This window comes from Monodelphis domestica, chromosome 2, assembly GCF_027887165.1.
Source record: "Monodelphis domestica isolate mMonDom1 chromosome 2, mMonDom1.pri, whole genome shotgun sequence".
Taxonomy (NCBI): Eukaryota; Metazoa; Chordata; class Mammalia; order Didelphimorphia; family Didelphidae; genus Monodelphis; species Monodelphis domestica.
This window is the reverse complement of record NC_077228.1, coordinates 493,992,458-494,012,508: the sequence shown is the minus strand read 5'-3', so window position 1 is coordinate 494,012,508 and position 20,051 is coordinate 493,992,458. Positions and strand designations below refer to the sequence as shown.

Here is a 20,051-nt window from a genome sequence, read left to right as displayed (position 1 = left end):
GCCACTGTCCTGGGACAGGGAAGCCAGCATCTTGCTGAAGAATTAGGGCTTATACCCAAAGGGAAGAATTTTCTTTTGGTTCTTTATTCATTGCAGCAGGCTAAGCAGAACAAGAGCAGCTAGGTGGCATGGTGGTAAGAATGGTGGACTTTGAGTCAGGAAGACTCATTTCCTGATTTCATATCTGGCCTCAGACGCTAGTTGTGTGACCCTGGGCAAGTCACTTAACCCTGTCTGCCTCAGTTTCTTCATCTGTCAAATGAACTGAAGAAGGAAATGGCAAACCACTCTAGTACCTTTGCCAAGAAAACCTTAGATGGGATCATGAAGGGTGGGACATGACTGAATAGCAAGCAAGAAGGACAAAGTACTCAAATGACCAAGAGAAATTTTACAATCCATCCCCCTCTCCTCCCTCCACAGCCTTCAAGTGTAATTAAGAAAATATCATAGTACCAAGGGGAACCACTATCAACCTTGGCCTTAGTACTCCAGGTAAGCCTGGAATGGTAACTGCCAAGGAAACTTGGGAATAGAGGTCCAGTGGTTGTGGAGCAGAGCTGACATATTCTAAGGAATTCTCCCCTTTCCATCATTTTAGGAAGGTACCCAGCCATGCTCCATTTCACTCATGCCTGGATTCTTTCTGAAACTCTCTCCCCCTTCAGCAGTCTTATTGCTACCCTGGGGCCCTCCTCTCCTTATAGATGATTCCTTCCCCAAGGACCATCATTTTAGGAAGGTCCCCAGTCATGGTTCACCCTCCTCAGACCTGGATTCTCTCCAAATTCCTTTTTGATTTTTCACAGTTCCCTTCTTCTTTCCTAAATTTCATACTAGTTCCCTTTTATAGGCTGTATTCTTCCATTAGAACATGAGCTCCCTGAGGGTAGGCACTGTCTAACTTATATCTGTGCCCCCACCCCAATGAGTGATAGCCACAGAATAGTCTACAGAGAAACTGGGCAAGAGGAGTCCCACATAGAGTGATAGAGTAGGTAAGAAACCCCCACCCCATCACAATGCCTGAAATTCCATCATTAAAGATGTATGACTCCAAGTTTTAAGTCAACTATAAAAGTAGAAAGATCACCAAATTTGGAGTCAGGAGATCTGGGTTCAAATCTCAGTTCTACCACTTGGTTGTGTGATCAATAGTCAAGTCAAAACCAGTTCATTGAGCTTCAGTTTCATCAAACATGCAATGGAGATAATATTGGATTATCTATTTTATGGAGTTGTTTTGGAGAAAGCACTTTGTGCATTTCAATAGGCTCCCTCAAGGGCTGTGAATGATCTTTAGAGGCAGAATCCACAAGACTTAAAGACCTGGGTTTGAAACTCATCTCAGATGGGTAAGTCACTTAACTTGCCTGGATTTCTGGATCCTCACATGTCAAATAAAAGGGTTGGGCTCTGTGACATCTAGGGTCCCTTCAGAATAAAAATTGATGATCTTTCCTGGTACTGGGGGTTCATAGAGAGGGAAAAGCCAGTGACACTTTCAAGATTGAAGAATCTGGGTGAATGGAAGGATAGTGGCACCCGCAAAAGAAATAGGGAAGGTTGGTTGGAAAATGGGTTCAGGGGCATTAATAAGAAATGCCATTTTGGACTTGGCAGGTTTGAGAATTATATGGGACATCCAGGTTGAGACACCAGCAGGCAGGAATGATGATGGCTGGAAGTAAAATGGGGACAATCATATTTTCCCTGCTGATCTCCTAGGATTGCTCTCAGGAAACCATTTACAAAATGCTGAGCTATTATTATTATTATTATTATTATTCAAGAACCCTCTATTAAAATGCAAATAACCCCAGGGGAGATCCTATTTTAAGCCATTATCTACTACCAGACTGGGGACATTAATTAGTTGACCACAGTCTGAGAGGAAGAAAGTCCACAGGAGTGTCTGGGGTCTGAGATGATGAGTTCTGCCTTGGCAGGGTTGGGGGAGGTCAGGAGGTACCTGGCTGGTGCTTTTTAAAAAGCAAAGCATCCCTCAGCAGGGAGGCTGAGCTGGCAGGCAGGATCCAACTAATGACGTCTCTCTAGCACTTGAAGTCTTTCCATTAGCTCTTTTTATCTGCCCCACAGCCCTGTGAGGGCTATGCCGATACTAAGAGTCTTATCCCCCACTCTATAATATAGGAAGCCAAGCTTGAGAGAATTAAGTGATTTGCCCACTGTCATGTGCCTGAGTCAGAATTTGAACCCAGTTCTATCCTGGTTCCAAGTGCAATATCTTTTTGAATATAACACATTCATGTCTTGGATCAGGATGGAGAACTGCAGGTAAGAAGTGAAGATGGTTGCTGCTGATTTAATATGAGAGATACTTAGGTATTACAGTGGATAGAGTCAGGAAGATCTGAGCTTAAATCCAGCCTCAGATACTTATTAGCAATATGTCCCTGGACAAGTCACTTAATCCTATTTGCCTCAGTTTCCTCATCTATGAAATGGGGATAATAATAGCTCCTACTTCCCTAGCACATAGTAAGGCTATATAAATATTAGTTTTTTTATTATTATTATCATTATTAATTACCTAGACATCACAGTGGATAGAGCTTTGGACCTGGAACCAGAAAGACTTGAGCTCCAATCTAGCTTCAAACAATTTAATAGCTGAATGACTTGGGGGGGGGGGGGGGAGTCACCACTTAATCTCTCTTCCTGCCTCATTTTCTTTACCTCTAAACTGGGGATAATAACAGCAGCCACCTCCCTGGGATTTTTCTGGGGGGTCAAATGAGATAATATTTGTAAAGTGCTTTGCAAATGGTTGGTAGCAGGTATTGTCCTCATGCACAGCCTCCTAGGAACGGACCCTCAATGGTAAATCTATCCATCCTCCATCTCCACCCCATTACAGTTACATAAAAAATAAATACAAAGTCATTGTCAGGGTAGTTGTTGGGTCACTTCAGTCCCATTCAGTGTCCCATTCTTCTTAACCCTATTTGGGATTTTCCTGGCAAAGATGCTGGAGTGGTTTAGCCATTTCCTTCTCCCCACTCATTTGACAGATGAGGAAATTGAGGCAAACTGGGTTAAGTGACTTGCCCAAGATCACATGGCTACTAAGTATCTGAGGTCATATTTGAACTCAGGTCTTCCTGATTCCAGTATATTTGCCAAGAAAACTCCAAATGGGGGTAATGGAGAGTTGGACATGGCTGAAAAATGACTGAATAACAACTTCCTGACTCCAAGCCTGAGCTCTATCCAGTTCACCAAATAGCTACCCCAGCTATTGGGAAGAAGACTGTAGCTGCTCAAGGAATTAGGAAAGGTTCCATGTGGAAAATGGTACCCGGGCTTGATGGAAATGAAGGTCCTAAACAGCTGAGGTAGGGAGGGGACAAAGCCTGTGAAAAGGCACAAATTCAGGAGATGGAGTGTTATATATGAGGTTCTAAAAGAAAACCAGTTTGAGGGCATCTGAGTGCTTCAGTGGATAGAGAACCAAGCCTAGGTTCAAATTTGTCCTCAGACACTTCCCAGCTGTGTGACCCTGGGCAAGTCACTTGACCCCCATTGCCCAGCCCTTACCACTCTTCTGTCTTGGAACTAATACTTAGTATTGATTCTAAAACAGAAAGTAAATGTTTAAAACAAAAGAAAAAAAAAGAAAACTAGTTTGGTTGAATCATAGTGTGTGCAAAGGAAAATAATGTGTAACAGGAAAGGTAGGTTGGGGCAAGATTGTGAATGGCTTTGAATACTAAACAGAGGCATTTCTATTTAATATGAGAAGTAATAGGGAGCCAGTGAAGGTTATTGGGTAGGGGAATGATATGGTCAGACTTTAAGAAAATCATGATAGCAGCTGGAGAGGGCAGAGATGTGAAGTAAAAAGACCAATCGGGTCTCTAGGATTCCAAGTTATTATCATCTGATTAAGCTTGATGATTTTATTTTTCAAATGCTGGAGTGGTTTACACTCCAATCCTTGCCACAGTCATCTTCCTGCTATTGGTGAACAAAAGACCTACCCAATTGATTTAAAATTGATAAATAGAGTCACCAGCCCTTCCAGGAGCTGGTGTGGAGCCAGTAGCAGAATCTAAGGGCTACTTTACCTGGATTTATTGGGGGAAAGGCTGCTTCCAAGGTAGAGAAGATAAGAGTATTTTTAGACAATTATAACAGGAAGAAAGAAATCAGTAGGCAGAAGCTGCTGCTTCAGGCAGAATGATTCTTATCCCCCCAAAAAGCTTCTTTCAGCTCTGATGCCCAGAGTGCTTTAAAAATAATGGACTGCCTCCTCTTGAATAGAAAGCAGTTAAGTCAATCAGCTCTGGAAGTGATTTTCCTGAACTCGTTCCAACCACTGGGGTCTGATCATGAGCCACCTTCTCTTTGTCCCCAGTAGAGTTTAACAGCTTTTAAATTCTCCCTAATGACAGCTTTGCTCAGCAAGCTTAAGAAAAGAATGGGCTAACTGGGAAAGAATACAGGATTTAGAGTCAAGACCAGGTTTTGAATCCTCTCTCACTGATTTCCTTCCTATGGCATTGGATAAAGCGTTGACTATTTCTATGCCTTGGTTTACCCAAGAAGAGGTTTGACTAGGGGACCCCCAAGGACCCTTCAAAATCTCTGATTCTCTGACATGGTCATTTCCAAAGACCTTTCCAGTTTTAAATTCAATGTGCTTGAATCATATGTCAATTTTTTGAGAAGTCAATTTATTTTTCTGAATCTCAACCTACCCATCTGTCAAATGGAATCAATACAATTTTTTAAAAACCTTTATCTTCCATCTTAGAATCAATACTCTGTATTGGTTCCAAGGCAGAAGAGTGGTAAGGGCTAGGCAATGGGGGTTAAGTGACTTGCCCAGGGTCACACAGTTGGGAAGTGTCTGAGGCCATATTTGAACCTAGGACCTCCTGTTTCTAGGCCTGGCTCTCAATCCACTGAGCTACCCAGCTGCCCCCGGAATCAGTACAATTTTTAAAAAATTCTTACCTTCTGTCTTAGAATTGATACTAAGTTCTGGTTCCAAGGGAAAGAAGAGTAAGGGCTAGGCAATAGGGGTTAAGTGACCTGCCCAGGGTCCTATAACTAGGAGCATATCAGGTCATATTTGAACCCAGAACCTGTTACCTCTAGGACTGGCTCTCTATCCACTAAGCCATCAGGCTGCCCCTAGAGTCATCATAATTTTACTTTCTTTGAAACAATTGGCTCCTGAAAAGTGGTATGTGTACTGAATTCTATTTTCTAAGTGTACCTAAGAGGCACTGGGCAGCTAGGGGGGGTACAATGGATAGGGCACCAGACTTGGAGTCAGGAAGACCCCTTTTCCTAAATTAAAATCTAGCCTCCAACATTTACCAGCTGTGTGACCCTGGGCAAGTCACTTAACCTTGTTTGCCTCAGTTTCCTCATCTGTCAAATGAGATGGAGAAGGAAATGCCAAACCACTTCAGTGTCTCTGCCAAGAAAACCGCAATTGGGATTACAAAGAGTTGGATATGACTCAAAAGACGAAATGACAACAATGACAAGAGGCAGTGTATACAAAAAAGTAGACTTTGGTATCTGGGAGACCCAGGTTCTAGTCCTGTTCCTGACCAGTCTGTTAACACCAACAGTGGCAGGTTACTTAATCACCCAGTACCCTGGGTCTCTAAGACTAAATTATAATGCAACTACTAATTTTGCATTAGAGTGGAAAATTCTTAATGCAAGAATTCCCTACACCAATTTTAATCAAAGATCTGCTTTCGTTTTTAAAAAAAGATCTCTTTTACCAATGACATGTAATAACAATTTTCCACAAATATATATATTTAAAACCCTTACGTCTTGGAGTCAATACTGTGTATTGGTTCCAAGGCAGAAGAGTGGTAAGGGCTAGGCAATGGGGGTCAAGTGACTTGCCCAGGGTCACACAGCTAGGAAGTGACTGAGGCCAGATTTGAACCTAGGACCTCCTGTCTCTACGCCTGGCTCTCAATCCACTGAGCTACCCAGCTGCCCCCACAAAAAAATCTCCCTCCCTCATTTTTCTCCCCCCTCTCTGAGATGGCAAGCAATTTGATCTGTGTTATACATGTGTTATCAGGCAGAACCTACTTTTCTATTGGTCGTTAGTGCAAAACCAAAACCTCAAAATAAAAATCCAAATAAACTAAAGTGAAAAATAGTCTGCTTTGATCTGCATCTGATTCTAACTGTTCTTTCTCTGGCAGTGGAGAGCATTCTTCGCCATAAATCCTTCAAAATTGTCCTGGATCATTGTATTGCTGAGCATAGCTAAGTCTCACAGTTGAAAAGATCTGCTTCCTTAGAAGTCCTAGTGGTGATTGTAAAAATTTTAAATTATATCTCAAATAAAATATTAGGAATAAAGGAAAGGAATAAAGAGGATACAAAATAAAAATAAAAACCACATGCCCATGGCTAGTTAGCCATTTTAAAATCTCCACCTTACCACCATCACTGCTGATGCTACATAATGCCAAAAAGAGAGGTGGGACCCTCCATGTCCCCACCCAATATCCCCTGTCTACAGGAAGTACGTAACAACAGGAAGTCAGTGGGCTCTCCGGAAATGTAGTTCTCTTTTTTTTAGGGTAATAGATTTTCAATTATACATGGTGCAATGAATAGAGCTAGGGATGAAGTTGGAGTTAGATAGCTCTGAGTTCAAATCCAGTCACTTAACATCTGCTGCCTACATTTTCTCAACTACAAAATAAATATGATAATAATAAAAGCTAACATTTGTATAGCACCTACTATGTGCTAAGTACTTTGCAAATATTATCTCATTTTACCCTTATGACAACCCTGGGAAGTAGGTACTCTTATTATCCCCATTTTACAAATCAGGAAATTGAGGAAAAGAGAGGTTAAGTGACTTGTCTGGGGTCACACAGCTAGTAAGTGCCTGAGGCTGGCTTTGAACTCAGGTCTTCCCAACCCCAGCCCCAGTGCTCTGTCCACTGTGCTTCCAAATACCTACCAAGTAAGATATTTGTCAAAAACTTTTCAGAGTGGCTGGCACAAAGTAGGTGCACACTTAAAAAAAAAAAAACCCTTACTTTCCAACAGAATTAATATTGTGTATTGGTTCAAAGGCAGAAGAGTAGTAAAGGCTAGGCAATGAGGAGTAAGTGATTTGCCCACGGTCACAGAGCTAGGAGGTATATGAGTCATATTTAAACCCAAAGCACATAGTTTTTTAACTTTCTTTTCTTTCAAACCAAAACCCAAACAAACAAACAAAAAAATCAGGGTGCAGGACAGCTTGAGAAATCCTCTTAAGAACTCTTAGAAAAGCAAAGACTCCCTCCAGAAAGGGCCAGAGGGTAGCCATGAATTAATGCCATAAACACTAGATAAGACCTCAAATAGGGTTGGAGGAGAAGATGGGGACAACAAACTAAATGTGTCATAAGCCAGTCGTGTGACTCTTGGACACATCACTGGTTTTGTGGCTTTCAAGGATTTGTGAATTGGTGATAAACTTTACTCCCTAACTCAGAGTTGGGAGGATCCCCTGGGACCATAGATATGAAAACATTTGCAGTGATAAAAGCTGTTTCATATTTGTGCAGTGGAATTTTATTAAGCAAAGTACCCCTTAATTTATCTTTTACACAAATTCATATGGGTAGATATTTGGTTTACTTAAAGTGAGGAGCTCCTATGTTAATAACGGATTGCCCCACAGGAATTCAGATGAAATTTCAAAGCATTTTGAGAATTAAAAATGCATATAAGTATTTGAGAGATGACCCAACATTATTGGCTCTATCTTTACCTGGGAAAATTGAAGAAGAAGCAGCGAAGGGAAACATTTCCAAAGCATGAGGCATATTAATGGCAGAGTCAAGAAATGAATCTAGTCTTCAGACTCTGCTCAAATATTATTCTCCTATACCTTCAATGTCCAATGATGTCTCCAACTGGGGCCAGGGGAGGATGAGAGGGGAGTGGGGAGATGGGGAGGAAGAAAAACAACAAGGGTGTTGTAATGAAAATACTTTATGTCATTTAAATAATGGGAAAATAAATGGCATTGCTTTTTAAAAAAGTATTTTCCCATGGTTACATGATTCATGTTCTTTCCCTCCCCCCTCCCAGAACCAACAGCAATTCCACTGGGTTATACTCAATACCCTTTTCCATATTATTCATTTTTGTAATAATCTTTAAAAAACCAAAGCTTAACAACCAATACCCATGTAAACAAATGAAAAATAAAATGTTTTCTGTCTGTATTTCTGCTCCCACAGTTCTTTCTCTCAATGTGGATAAGGTACCTTCTCATAAATCCCTCAGGATTGTCCTGGATCATTGCATTGCTTTTTAAAGTCAGTTACATATGATCATCCCACGGTGTTTCAGTTTCTGTGTACAATGGTCTCCTGGTTCTGCTCATTTTTCTCTGCATCAGTTTGTCGAGGTCTTTCTAGCTTGTATGGAAATCAAGCAGTTTATCGTTCCTTATTACACAATAGTATTCCATCACCATCATATACCACAACTTGTTCAGCCATTCCCCAATCAAAGTGCATCCCCTCATTTTCCATTTTTTTTTTGTCACCACAAAGAGTGCAGCTACGAATGTTTTTTTTTTTTTACAAACATTTTTCACAATCTCTTTGGGGTACAAACCTAGTAGTGATATGACTGGACCAAAAGGTTTGCATCCTTTTAAAGCTCTTTGGGCATAATTCCAAATTGAAATGGCATCACTTGTAAAGAAAAGTGAGTATTAAACCAAGGGTCCCTGGTTATGCTGTCTTGCCAAAGAAAGTTTCTTCATGGTGTTGGAATAGATGTCAGAGGATCTGGAAGGTATGAGGAGGAATTAACTCAGTTTACTTGACATGTGAGAGATAGTGAGTACAGTCAATCAATCAATAAAACTAGTAGATTGTGGGGGCAGCTGGGTAGCTCAGTGGATTGAGAACCAGTCCTAGAGACGGGAGGTCCTAGGTTCAAATCTGACTTCAGCCACTTCCCAGCTGTGTGACCCTGGGCAAGTCACTTGACCCCCATTGCCTAGCTCTTACCACTCTTCTGCCTTGGAGCCAATACACAGTATTGACTCCAAGATGGAAGGTAAGGGTTTAAAAAAAAAAACTAGTGGATTGAGAGTCAGGAGGTCCTAGATTCAAATATGGCCTCAGAAACTTCCCAGTTGTGTGGCCCTGGGCAAGTCACTTAGCCCCCATTGCCTAGCTCTTACCACTCTTCTGCATTCATCAGCCAGAAGTTCATATATATGGGCAGTGAGTTTCAAGCATAATAATTTCAAGGTCAAAAATTAGAGAACAGCTTTTGGAAATTACAGTTCAGGGTAATAATTGCTGGTATCTAAAGAAAAGTTGATGTCACAGATTTACTTGAAGTGATGCTGGTTGGAACCAATCTTATGGTTATAGAGAACTAGGTAGTGCAGTGGATAGATTGCCAGGTCTAGCATCAGAAAGACCTGAATTCAAATCAGTACTCATTGTGTAACCCCAGGCAAGTCACTTAATCCTGTTTGCCTCAGTTTCTTCATCTGCAAAATGAGCTAGAGAAGGAAATGGCAAACCACTCCAGTATCTGTGCCAAGAACATCCCAAATGGGGTCATAAAGAGCCAGGCATGACTGATCGACTAAACAACCATGACAACAAATCATTATTTGTAAAATGGAGATCATAATAGCATCTGGCTCCTAGGCTTCTTTGATAATCAGATGAGAGAATATATGTAAAATGCATTGTAGTCTTAATTTAAAGTGTTATTACCATCTTAATCCTGGAAGGTGGATTCATTATCCACCCTGACCATCTAATCTTTTGAGGTACTCCTGACTCACAAGCAAATGGACATCTGGCTGTCTCACCTTTTTTTTTTAATTTTATTTAATTAATTAATTTAGAATTTGTTTCCATGGTTACATGATTTATGTTCTTTCCCTCCCCTCCTTCCACCCCGCTCCTGTATTCAATGAGGAGTTCTACTGGGTTTTACATGTGTCATTGATCAAGATTGATCTCCATATTATTAACATTTGCATTAGGGTGATCGCTTAGAGTCTATATCCCCTATCATATCCCCATCAGCCCATTTGATCACTGTCCCATCTCTTGTTGCTTCCATTATCTCACTTTAAGGACCCTTAGCTCCATTGGGAGACTACACTCTCCAGTGCTGCAAATCAGGACTTGTCTTTCCTTTGTAGATGGTTTTGAGAACTCCCGTGCCTAAAAAATGTCATTACTTCATATCTAAGCTTCTGGATCCAAGTCTTTCTGAACTTAGCAAACTAAACTGGTCCTCAAATGATGAATAGGACATCTGTCACCAGTGCCATAATTGAAGGTTTTTTTTTTTCCAACTTTAAAGTCTTTCTAGCTTGCTCTCAGTTTGGTGTAACCTTTGAAAACCCACCAATCCCTTCATTCTACCATGACGCATGAGAATGGGAATTGGGTGCTGCTATTTATTGAAATCTAAGTGATTTTAATGATAAACATGTCATAATTTTGAGTTTATTGACAATAACTCCTTCAAGCACATTGTCCTGGCTCTCAGCAGACTTCCTCTTTTCTCTCTTGCCTACAGAAGTGGCAGTGGTCTTTCTTGCAAGTGAGAAGAGATGGGTGACTGGAGCTTCCTCGGGGAGTTCCTGGAAGAGGTCCACAAGCATTCCACAGTGATTGGCAAGGTTTGGCTGACTGTCCTCTTCATCTTCCGTATGCTAGTGCTGGGCACAGCGGCGGAGTCCTCGTGGGGGGACGAGCAAGCCGACTTCCAGTGTGACACGCTACAGCCTGGTTGTGAGAACGTCTGCTATGACCAAGCCTTCCCCATCTCCCACATCCGATACTGGGTGCTGCAGATCATCTTCGTCTCCACTCCATCCCTGGTGTACATGGGCCACGCGATGCACACCGTGCGCATGGAGGAGAAGAGGAAGCTGAAGGAGGCTGAGAGGGCCAAGGATTCCAAGGGTGCAGACACCTATGAGTATCAGGCAGAGAAGGCTGAGCTTTCCTGCCGGGAAGAGCTGAGTGGAAGGATTATCCTTCAAGGCACCCTTCTCAACACCTATGTCTGCAGCATTCTCATTCGCACGGCCATGGAGGTGGCTTTCATCGTGGGGCAGTACCTCCTCTACGGGGTCTTCCTGGAGACCCTATACATCTGTCGCCGAAAACCCTGCCCTCACCCGGTCAACTGCTATGTGTCTCGGCCCACTGAGAAGAATGTTTTTATCGTATTCATGCTGGCTGTGGGGGGTCTGTCCCTCTGCCTCAGTCTGGCTGAACTCTACCATCTGGGCTGGAAGAAAGCCAAGCGGCACTTCAACCAGAACTGCCCAGGCAGGGTGGAGGCCAGCCTGCCCACAGCAGGGGTGGCCCAGAACTGCACGCCACCCCCAGACTTCAATGAGTGTGTAGAGGGCAGCCCCAATCAGAAGTTCTACAGCAGTCATTTCAGCAATAATATTGCCTCCCGGCAGAATACAGACAACTTGGCCACAGAGCAGGTCCAAGGCCAGGAGGAGGCTGTAGGGAGGGCCTTTTTGCACATGCAGTATGCAGAGGGGCCCGAGGTGGCTAATGGGATGTCCAATGCACATCGGTTCCCCCATAGTTACCATGCTGACAAGCGCCGCCTGAGCAAGGCTAGCAGCAAAGCCAGGTCAGATGACTTGTCGGTGTGATGGTACCCCGGATGGTGGCAAGGGGCATGTGGGGTTGAGGGGCAGGAATAAGGGTAGGAATGTATGTCTGTGTTGGACCTTAGCATTAGGCTGGGGACCTCGATTTCCTCTCCTTCTTGCTGCCCTGCTAGTTTTGTTTGTTTGTTTGTTTTTTGAGAATTCTGGTCATAATAACCTTGCTCTTTTATCCAGAAATGGGGCAGCATAGAAGAAGAAGAGAGAGCGGTGTGAGGGGCCATAAAAGGAGCTTCCTCATTATCTTCACACACACTGAAGGTACCCAGTAAGGACATTTCAAGAGGACTCAAATGGGGCAGATTGGGGCAGTGATTATGGGTTGGGATCCTTTGCGAAGTCATTCAGGGTTCCAAAATTCTGATTTATGCCCCCAGACAAAGGACCACACTGTTAGTCCACTTTGCCAAGAACATGCAAGCAGGCAAGAGTAAGCATCAGTACCTCAGCTGTACTCCTACCCCAATTCTTATCACAGCTTTACAAGTGTCACCTTGGCAAGTCTTGGTGAAATATCTGGTCCTACTGAGTACTTCAAGTTTCCTCAGCTTCATTAATTCCCTCTGAGGTCGGTCTATGAGGTCCAAGGAGAGTCCATAGAGATCCCAACCAATGGTATGAGTGTGGGCAGCTTTTATCAGTCATATTTTCCAAAAGGCTATCTCCCCAAAGCTGCTCCTTTGAGTAGAGGTTAGGAGACCACACATTGCCTTGAAGCATCCTTTTCCTCTTCCTGACTTAACGACAGGCTCTTGGATGCTTCATCTTGGCCAATGGTTTCACTTTTGCAAGTGTTCAGGCTGTACCTCTACATCAGTGCCCGACTCTGTGATACCTGAAAGAAGTGCCTTCTTGGGTATATTGTCTACCCAGGCATATGTTCATTCTACCAGTATGCCTGCCCCTACACTAGTTTACTGGGCAAACTGACTTTACTTGAATCTTTGAAACTACTTATATTACAACTTTCTTTGCATCTCAATCGTTTTTTAGAAGACATTCTTTCTATTCTCAACTGTTTCCTATGCCCATCTTCTCCAAGAATCAAAGATCTTGCTAATAAGAATGCATGTGGAGGGGGCATCTGGGTAGTTCAGTGGATTGAGAGCCAGGCCTAGAGACGGGAGGTCCTAGGTTCAAATCTAGCCTCAGACACTTCCCAGCTGTGTGACCCTGGGCAAGTCACTTGACCCCCATTGCCTAGCCCTTACCACTCTTCTGCCTTGGAGCCAATACACAGTATTGACTCCAAGACGGAAGGTAAGGGTTTAAAAAAAAAAAAGAATGCATGTGGAGAACCATGGTTCCCCCACCAGTGATCCTTCCTTGAGATAGTAATCACCAGCTAAAATGTCCAGTGGTATACACCCACATCTTCATGAAAACAAATTCCAAAGGGGCATCATACATCTTAGAGGATCCAAATCCCATTGCTGTGAACAGTTGACAGAGAGTAAGAGAGGAGGGAGACACACACTGAAAAGAGAGCCACTCTGCACCCTCCATCTTATTTCTCCTGAAGACTTTCAAGTTAGTGCCCAGATTGAAGCACCAGGTTACAAGCTCTGTGCAAGTGCCCAGGCCTGTGATTTCTTTGAAGAGGATTTGGTGTGAGAACAGTAGCAGCAAGACTCCTACACTCCTGTTGGAAGGGGTCATGATTGGGGATGTGGACGTTCTGTTATTTCTCCTAAAGCACATACTTCTTTGATCTAGTATGATGAAGAGAAGAGACCCCCTTGGAGCTACATAGATCTGCCTGCTTGTTCATATCCTGGGATAGTCGTCAAACTAGATGAAGGAGGACTTTCAAAACTGAATGTTGGTATTCGGAGAGGAGAGTCATCCTCTGCTGTCTTGCCTTCCTCTTCCTAGCCACAAATCCCATCCACTGTCTCACTCTGTTTTTAATCTAAGAGGGCCAAGAATATGAAGCAGGGTGGAAAGATAGGGCTTCTAAGCCTAACCAAATAAAGAAAGGATGGTTATTTCTGGTTTCAAATGCACCCCTTAGGTATTAAAATTCCTCTTTATCTCTTGGAGCTCTTTTGATGGGGGGGTGTCTTTTCCCCCCTCTTTCTGTCTCTCCAATATTCTGGTTTTATGAATTGTTTATTCTTGAATTAGAAACTCTGTGAGGTTTCTCCTTGATGGAGATTTTTTTAAGCAAGGAGAAAGGCATATGTATTTGTTTTAATAAAAGCTGATCTGACATCCTCTTCCTCTGTATGTCCTTTCAATGATGGGCTTTAAGTAAAAGGTTAAGAAACAGAAGAATGCTTAGGCTTCTATCTCAATGGATTGTATTTGGTGAACACCCACTATGAACTCAAAAATCCTGCCAGATCTAGGTGGGATAGAGAAATCACACATATATGTAGCCATTTGAAAACAACAAAGTGCTCTGCTGAATTACCAACTGAAGTCTTTAAGGGATTTCAAAGAAGCGAGAGCTCAGAAAAAGTAGAAACGGCTTCAAGGAAGCAAATTTAAGTCAAATATTGAGAGAGGACATTGGGATTTCAATTACACAAATGGGAAAACGGAGGGCAAGTCAATTCAGCAGAGGGGATGACATGAGCAAAGTCTTGGAGATAGTTTTGAGTTTTCAATTAGCCAGATGGACAAAAAGAGGGACAGGCACTTCCGATGAAGGAATGGCATGCACAAAGGCTTGGAGTTAGGATTGGGCAAAGCTATTTTGGAGGGCTGAAGAGATAGTCTTGACTAGTCAATAAATATTTATTAGATATCTTCTATTGTAAAGGTAAAAATGAATGGTTGGACAATAATTTTATGAAATTACATGCTCACCAATATTTATTATATCTCGAGTCAGAAATTTATAAGTATTTATAGAGAGGAAACAATAAAGAAGAGAAATGTAAGGGGGATAGAGAAATTATCTATCCTATCTCAACCAGGCAGGCTGGTGGTAAGTAAACATTCAGCCTCCTCCAAGATGGAAGCTGGTCTCTTAGGAAACTAGGAAAGTAGTCAGCCTATCACTCACCCAACAAAGTAGTCCAGGAATCAGATTCTAAGTTGAAGCTGAGCTCCAAGCCCACAATCAATCCAAACTGCAGTCTCCAGCAAAGCTCCCTTGAAGACTCTTCCCAGTCAGAAGACTATATCCAGCAGACAATCTCTTCAGACTATCTTCTCAAAGACCATCCTCTCTGAGGGAGTTCAGGGCTTGTTTTTATGGTGACTTCCAGTCTCCTCCCTTTTCACAAGGACCAATCAGTTTCCAAATTGTCTAGCACTACAGAGGGGGCAGTGTCTGTGGGATCAACTTCTCACCTTCTGAAGGTCAATTTCTCATCCAAAAAAAGGTTTACAGTTTCCTAATTGAACAGTTTCTGAGGGTGTAAATTCTTTTAAAAAAATAGTTTCTGAAGGTGTGAACTCTTAAAAGAATTCACAAGTTTCTTACTGATTGAGTTAAAAAAAAAAAGGTGGAGCTCTTGCAAGTATCTTGCTGGTTTCTCACCTACCACTAAGTAGTGTGTGAATTCACTAAGTGGTCTGTGAGCTCCTCCACCTAGTTCAAGCTTGTGTTGATTGAATCAAAAAGTAGACAATGGAGAATAAATCCTATCTTGGTGATCTAGTGAGGTACTTAAGTTAGTGTTAACTCAGGATAGACAATAGAGTAGAGAATTCTCTTTCACAATGAAGCAGGCAATGTAGTGAGTGCTAGGACAACAACAACAAAAGATATAAACAGTTTCTGCTCTTGAGAAATTCATAGGCTAATGAAGAAGACAACATGCAAACATCTATGAACAGGATAGAAATAGGACAAAGTGGGGATAATATCAGCAAGAAAGTCATCAACTTTTTTAAAAAATCCTTACCCTCTGTCTTAGAATCAATACTATGTATTGGTTCCAAGGCAGAGAAGTGGCAAGGGCTAGGCAATGGGGCTTAAGTGACTTGTCCATGGTTACTCAGCTAGCTAGAAAGTGTCTGAAGTATGATTTGAATCCAGAACATCCCATCTCTAGGCTTGGCTTTCAATTGAGAACATTTACTTTAGAGGAGAAAAGGGCATTTTCAGTAGGGAGGATTTTAGCTGAGATTTGAAGGAAATCATGGAAGTCAGAATGAAAAGATGAAGAGGGAAAAAATTCCAGGCATAAAAGATCAGTCAAAATGTCCTGAGTTGGGAGACAGAAGGTCTTGTGTGAGGAACACCAAGGAGGTCAATGTCATTGGACTATATAAAGTATGTTTCGGGGCATAAGGTATAGGAAGACTGGAAAAGTAGGAGTCCAGTTTACAAAGGCCTTTAAAAACCAAACAGAAGATTTCATATTTGATTTGGAGGTAATAGAGAACTGATAGGGTTCATTGAATAGGGGGTACAGTGGCATGGTCAATCCTATGCTTTAGGAAGATCTTTCTGATAGCTATGTGGAAAATGAACTGGAGTGGGAAGAGAAACAGGAAGACCAACCAAAAGTTTAGTATAATAATTGGGAAATAAGGGCATCCTCCAAGGTGGTGGCAGTGTCAGAGGAGAAAAGAAGGCATACAGGAGAGGAGAGATATTTTGAAAGGGGTTAGACCTTCCTGTTGGTCAATCTGCCTCCAGGCTCTCTTTCCTCTAATCCAGTGGTTCTCAACCTTTCTAATGCGTGACCCCGCATATTGTGGTGACCCCAAACCAAAAAATTATTTTGGTGGCTACTTCAAAACTGTAATTTTGCTACAGTTATGATTCAGAATGTAAATACCTGATATGCATTATGTATTCTCATTGCTACAAACCCACAGGTTGAAAACCACTGTTCTAATCTGATTTACACAAAGTCCTTAGTCTATTGGGGGTGGCTATTTGGTCCAGTGGAAAGAGTGCTGGTCCTGGAGTCAGGAAGACTCATCTTCCTGGGTTCAAATCCATTCTCAGACATTTTCCTGGGTAAATCACTTAATCCTGTTGGCCTAGAAGCGGAGGTTTTGAGAGAGTATGAAGAGCTGATGATGACACTAGGTCATGGGCCTAAATAACTGGGAGAATGGTGGGGCAGAAAGATTGTGATGAGAAATAAATTGAATAGATAATGGGGGTGGGAGGGTTAAATCCAGGAAGGTCTTGAAAGTCAAGCAAAGTAGTTTGGACTTAATAAAATAAAGAACTGGGAGCAGGAGTAGACTTGGGGTTAGGGGATTCACTTATGATAAAGAAGGTTTTTTCTTTATTTCTTTTTTCAGAATAGTCTGGGGTTGTTGTGTAGAGGAGGAGGGTACATACAAATCCAGGTGGAGGTGTGTTTGGGGTCTGATACATCATAGGTGAACTTAAGGACACATGAAAAAAGAAATAAGGGGCATGAGGAAATTTGGGGGATTCCTCTGGACTGCAAGAGTCTTCAGTGTGCATGTCTCATGTTCCCTCCATTGTTTGACCTGCCATCATTTGTCAGCGTAGGAGAGGTCTCACTACCCTCCTGGAATGTCCTTATCAGCTAGGGACATAGAGAGGGTACAGTACAGTACAGTACAAGAATAATACAAAACAGTAGGTGATTAATAATACAGAAAATTACAAGACTAATATAAATGATTAATAATACAGATTTTGCAATGTGTGCTAACTGGTGAAAAATACAAGATTTCAGAACATGAGAGTCATGTTTATACCACTGTCTGATTCTATAGGAAGGAAAAAAAGGAAGGAGGGATGGAGGGAAGGGGGAAGGTAGAAAAAGGAGGAATTGAGGGAAGGGGGAAGGTAGAGAAAGAAGGAAGGAAGGAAGGAAGGAAGGAAGGAAGGAAGGAAGGAAGGAAGGAAGGAAGGAAGGAAGGAAGGAAGGAAGGAAGGAAGGAAGGAAGGAAGGAAGGAAGGAAAGTGATTTGGAAAAAGTAGCTCATGAATTTCATCTGGAAAGAGGTCAGAGAGTCTAAGAGAGATAGAAGAAGATATTCCTAAGGAAGGCTGTGAAATTTTTTTCTCAGAAAGTGGGTTGTATGACCCTTTAGAACAGATACATCTTAAGGGCAGAGACTGGTTTTTGCCTTTTATCCCTAGGGATTAGCACAGTGCCTGGCACATAGGAAGCCTTTAATATATGATCCTGATCAGTATCCTTTCATCTCTCTCTCTGCTTTAGTTTTCCTTAACCTTTTCTTTGCTCTTTCCATGCTCTCTACCCACTACTCCTCTAGGTCTTCCTAATCCACCCTTGCTCTGATGCTACTTGCCTCTGTCTTCACTCTTTTCTTTTTATTTTAAATCCTTATCCTCTGTCTTAGAATAAATATTAAATAGAGGTTCTAAATCAGAAGAGTGGTAAGGGTTAAACAATAAGGGTTAAGTGACTTGTCCAGGGTCATACAGCTAAGACCTTCTGTCTCTAGGCCTGGCTCTCAATTCACTGAGCCACCTAGTTGCCCCTACATTTTTATCCTATAGTTGACTCTTTCTACAACATATTATCCTCTGCCCTTGAACCTCTTGGACCTTTTTCCTACCACTATTTTCCTCCTGCTCCTCAAAATTGGGTCAACACTACTATTTACTTCTTCTTCCAACTCCTCCTTCCAAGCTGTTGAATGTCACATACTTGAGCTGGCTGGTTCCACTATAAATTTACATTCTCTGATCTTGGCTGGATGCTTATTGCTCCATGACATTATTCTTTCCTGATTGATTCTCTATAATAACCTCTGAGTGACTGTTATAAACCTTGTCCTTTCTCTTCACCATCCTTTTGCCTACCTATCCCTTGCCTCACTGTCCCAACATTGGCTTTACTTCCTATTTTGCTGGGGGGTAAATGGAAGCTATCCACCATGAACTCTGTTATCTGTCCTACTCCAAATGTAAGACACGTTTACATTTTCACCTACCATCTCCTTTACTCCATTCTCCTTGTTGAGGTTAATTGCTCTACTTATGTCCATGATCCCATACTCTCACACCTTCTCTAGGAACTTGACACATCCCTTCCATCTTCCCCATTTTATTTAATACTTCCTTGTTATTTCTGAGGACACATGAATCCCTCCAGGTGTGTTCTGGTTATGTTTAACAACTGATTCTCCCAGAAAAAAGAAAAAAGTACACATGACATACCATTAAGTTTAATTACCTTATTAACATCTTCTCTGGAATTTTCTTAAGTTAGAAAATCAACAAAACAATAAATCAAGGCCCTAATTCCAATCAATCAATCAATAAACATTTGTTAGGCTCCTACTATGTGTCAGATTGTATGTTAAGCACTTGAAGAGTGAGGGGAAAATTGTTAAACTTTTTTAAAAAGAGCCTGTAACATGATAGAATCCGTTTTAGAACCTATTGAAAGATTTGTATGAGCATGTACATATCATTCTGATGGTGAGTTTGCTTGCCTCAACTCTCTCTCCACTCCAATCCATCCTCCATTTAGCTCCCAAAGTGATTTTCACAATGCAAGGCCTGATCATGTCATTCCATTCCCCCTTCTCAATAAACTCCAGTGGGCTAAAAAAAGAGTCAAAGAATAGTCTCTGGCCTCAAGGAACTCACAATCTAATGGGAGAAACTAGATGCAAATGGATAGACAAATATATTCTGTACATAATAAATGTAATTGACAGAGGGAAGGCACTAGAATAGAGAGGGATTGAGAATGGTTTCCTGTAGAAGGTGGGATTTTAGACAGGTCTTAGAGAAGATCAGGAGTTGAGGAGGGAGAGCATTCCAGACATGGAGGATGAGCCAGAGAAAATGATCACAGCCAAGAGATGAAGTACACCATTGTCACCAGATTAAAGAGTATGAGGGGAGAAGATGTGGTAAGACTTAAAAGGTAGGAAGGGACTAGTTGAGGACAGGTTTGGAACATCAAATAGAAGATTTTGTTTTTGAGTCAAGAGGAACTAACATGATCAGAACTGAGCTTTATGAAAATTACTTTAGGGAATTCAAGACTCAAGTTTTTTTTGTTGTTGTTGTTGTTTTAAATGTTGGAAATTGGTTTTACATGTAATTGGGGGAAAACTAAATTAATTTTCTTTTTAAATTGGAGGAGGAAAAAAATGAGAAAATCACTTTAGGGTGAGCAGTCCTGGAGTTTGGAGAACCTGGGTTGATATCTGGCCTCCACATGTCCTAGTTATGTGTCCCTGGACAAGTCATTTAACTCTTTTTACCTAACCCTTGCCCTTCCGTCTTAGAGTTCTTACTAAGACAAAAAGCAAAAGGTTGGAGAGAGAGAGAGAGAGAGAGAGAGAGAGAGAGAGAGAGAGAGAGAGAGAGAGAGAAGGAGGGAGGGAGGGAGGGAGGAAGGGAGGGAGGGAGGAAGGAAGGAAGGAAGGAAGGAAGGAAGGAAGGAAGGAAGGAAGG

At 41.9% G+C, this 20,051-nt stretch overlaps 1 protein-coding gene across 2 annotated transcripts in view; it reads left to right on the top strand.

Moving 5' to 3' along the window:
* The window catches only part of GJA5 (gap junction protein alpha 5), a 38,110-nt gene extending 24,178 nt beyond the window's left edge, over window positions 1–13,932 (top strand). For both annotated transcript variants that reach the window (XM_056819298.1, XM_056819299.1), the window contains exon 2: window positions 10,594–13,932. In XM_056819298.1, the coding sequence (XP_056675276.1) occupies window positions 10,628–11,698 (1,071 nt within the window). In that variant the 5' untranslated portion in view covers window positions 10,594–10,627 and the 3' untranslated portion in view covers window positions 11,699–13,932. The remainder of the gene's footprint in view (window positions 1–10,593) is intronic.
* Window positions 13,933–20,051: the final 6,119 nt, after the last annotated feature.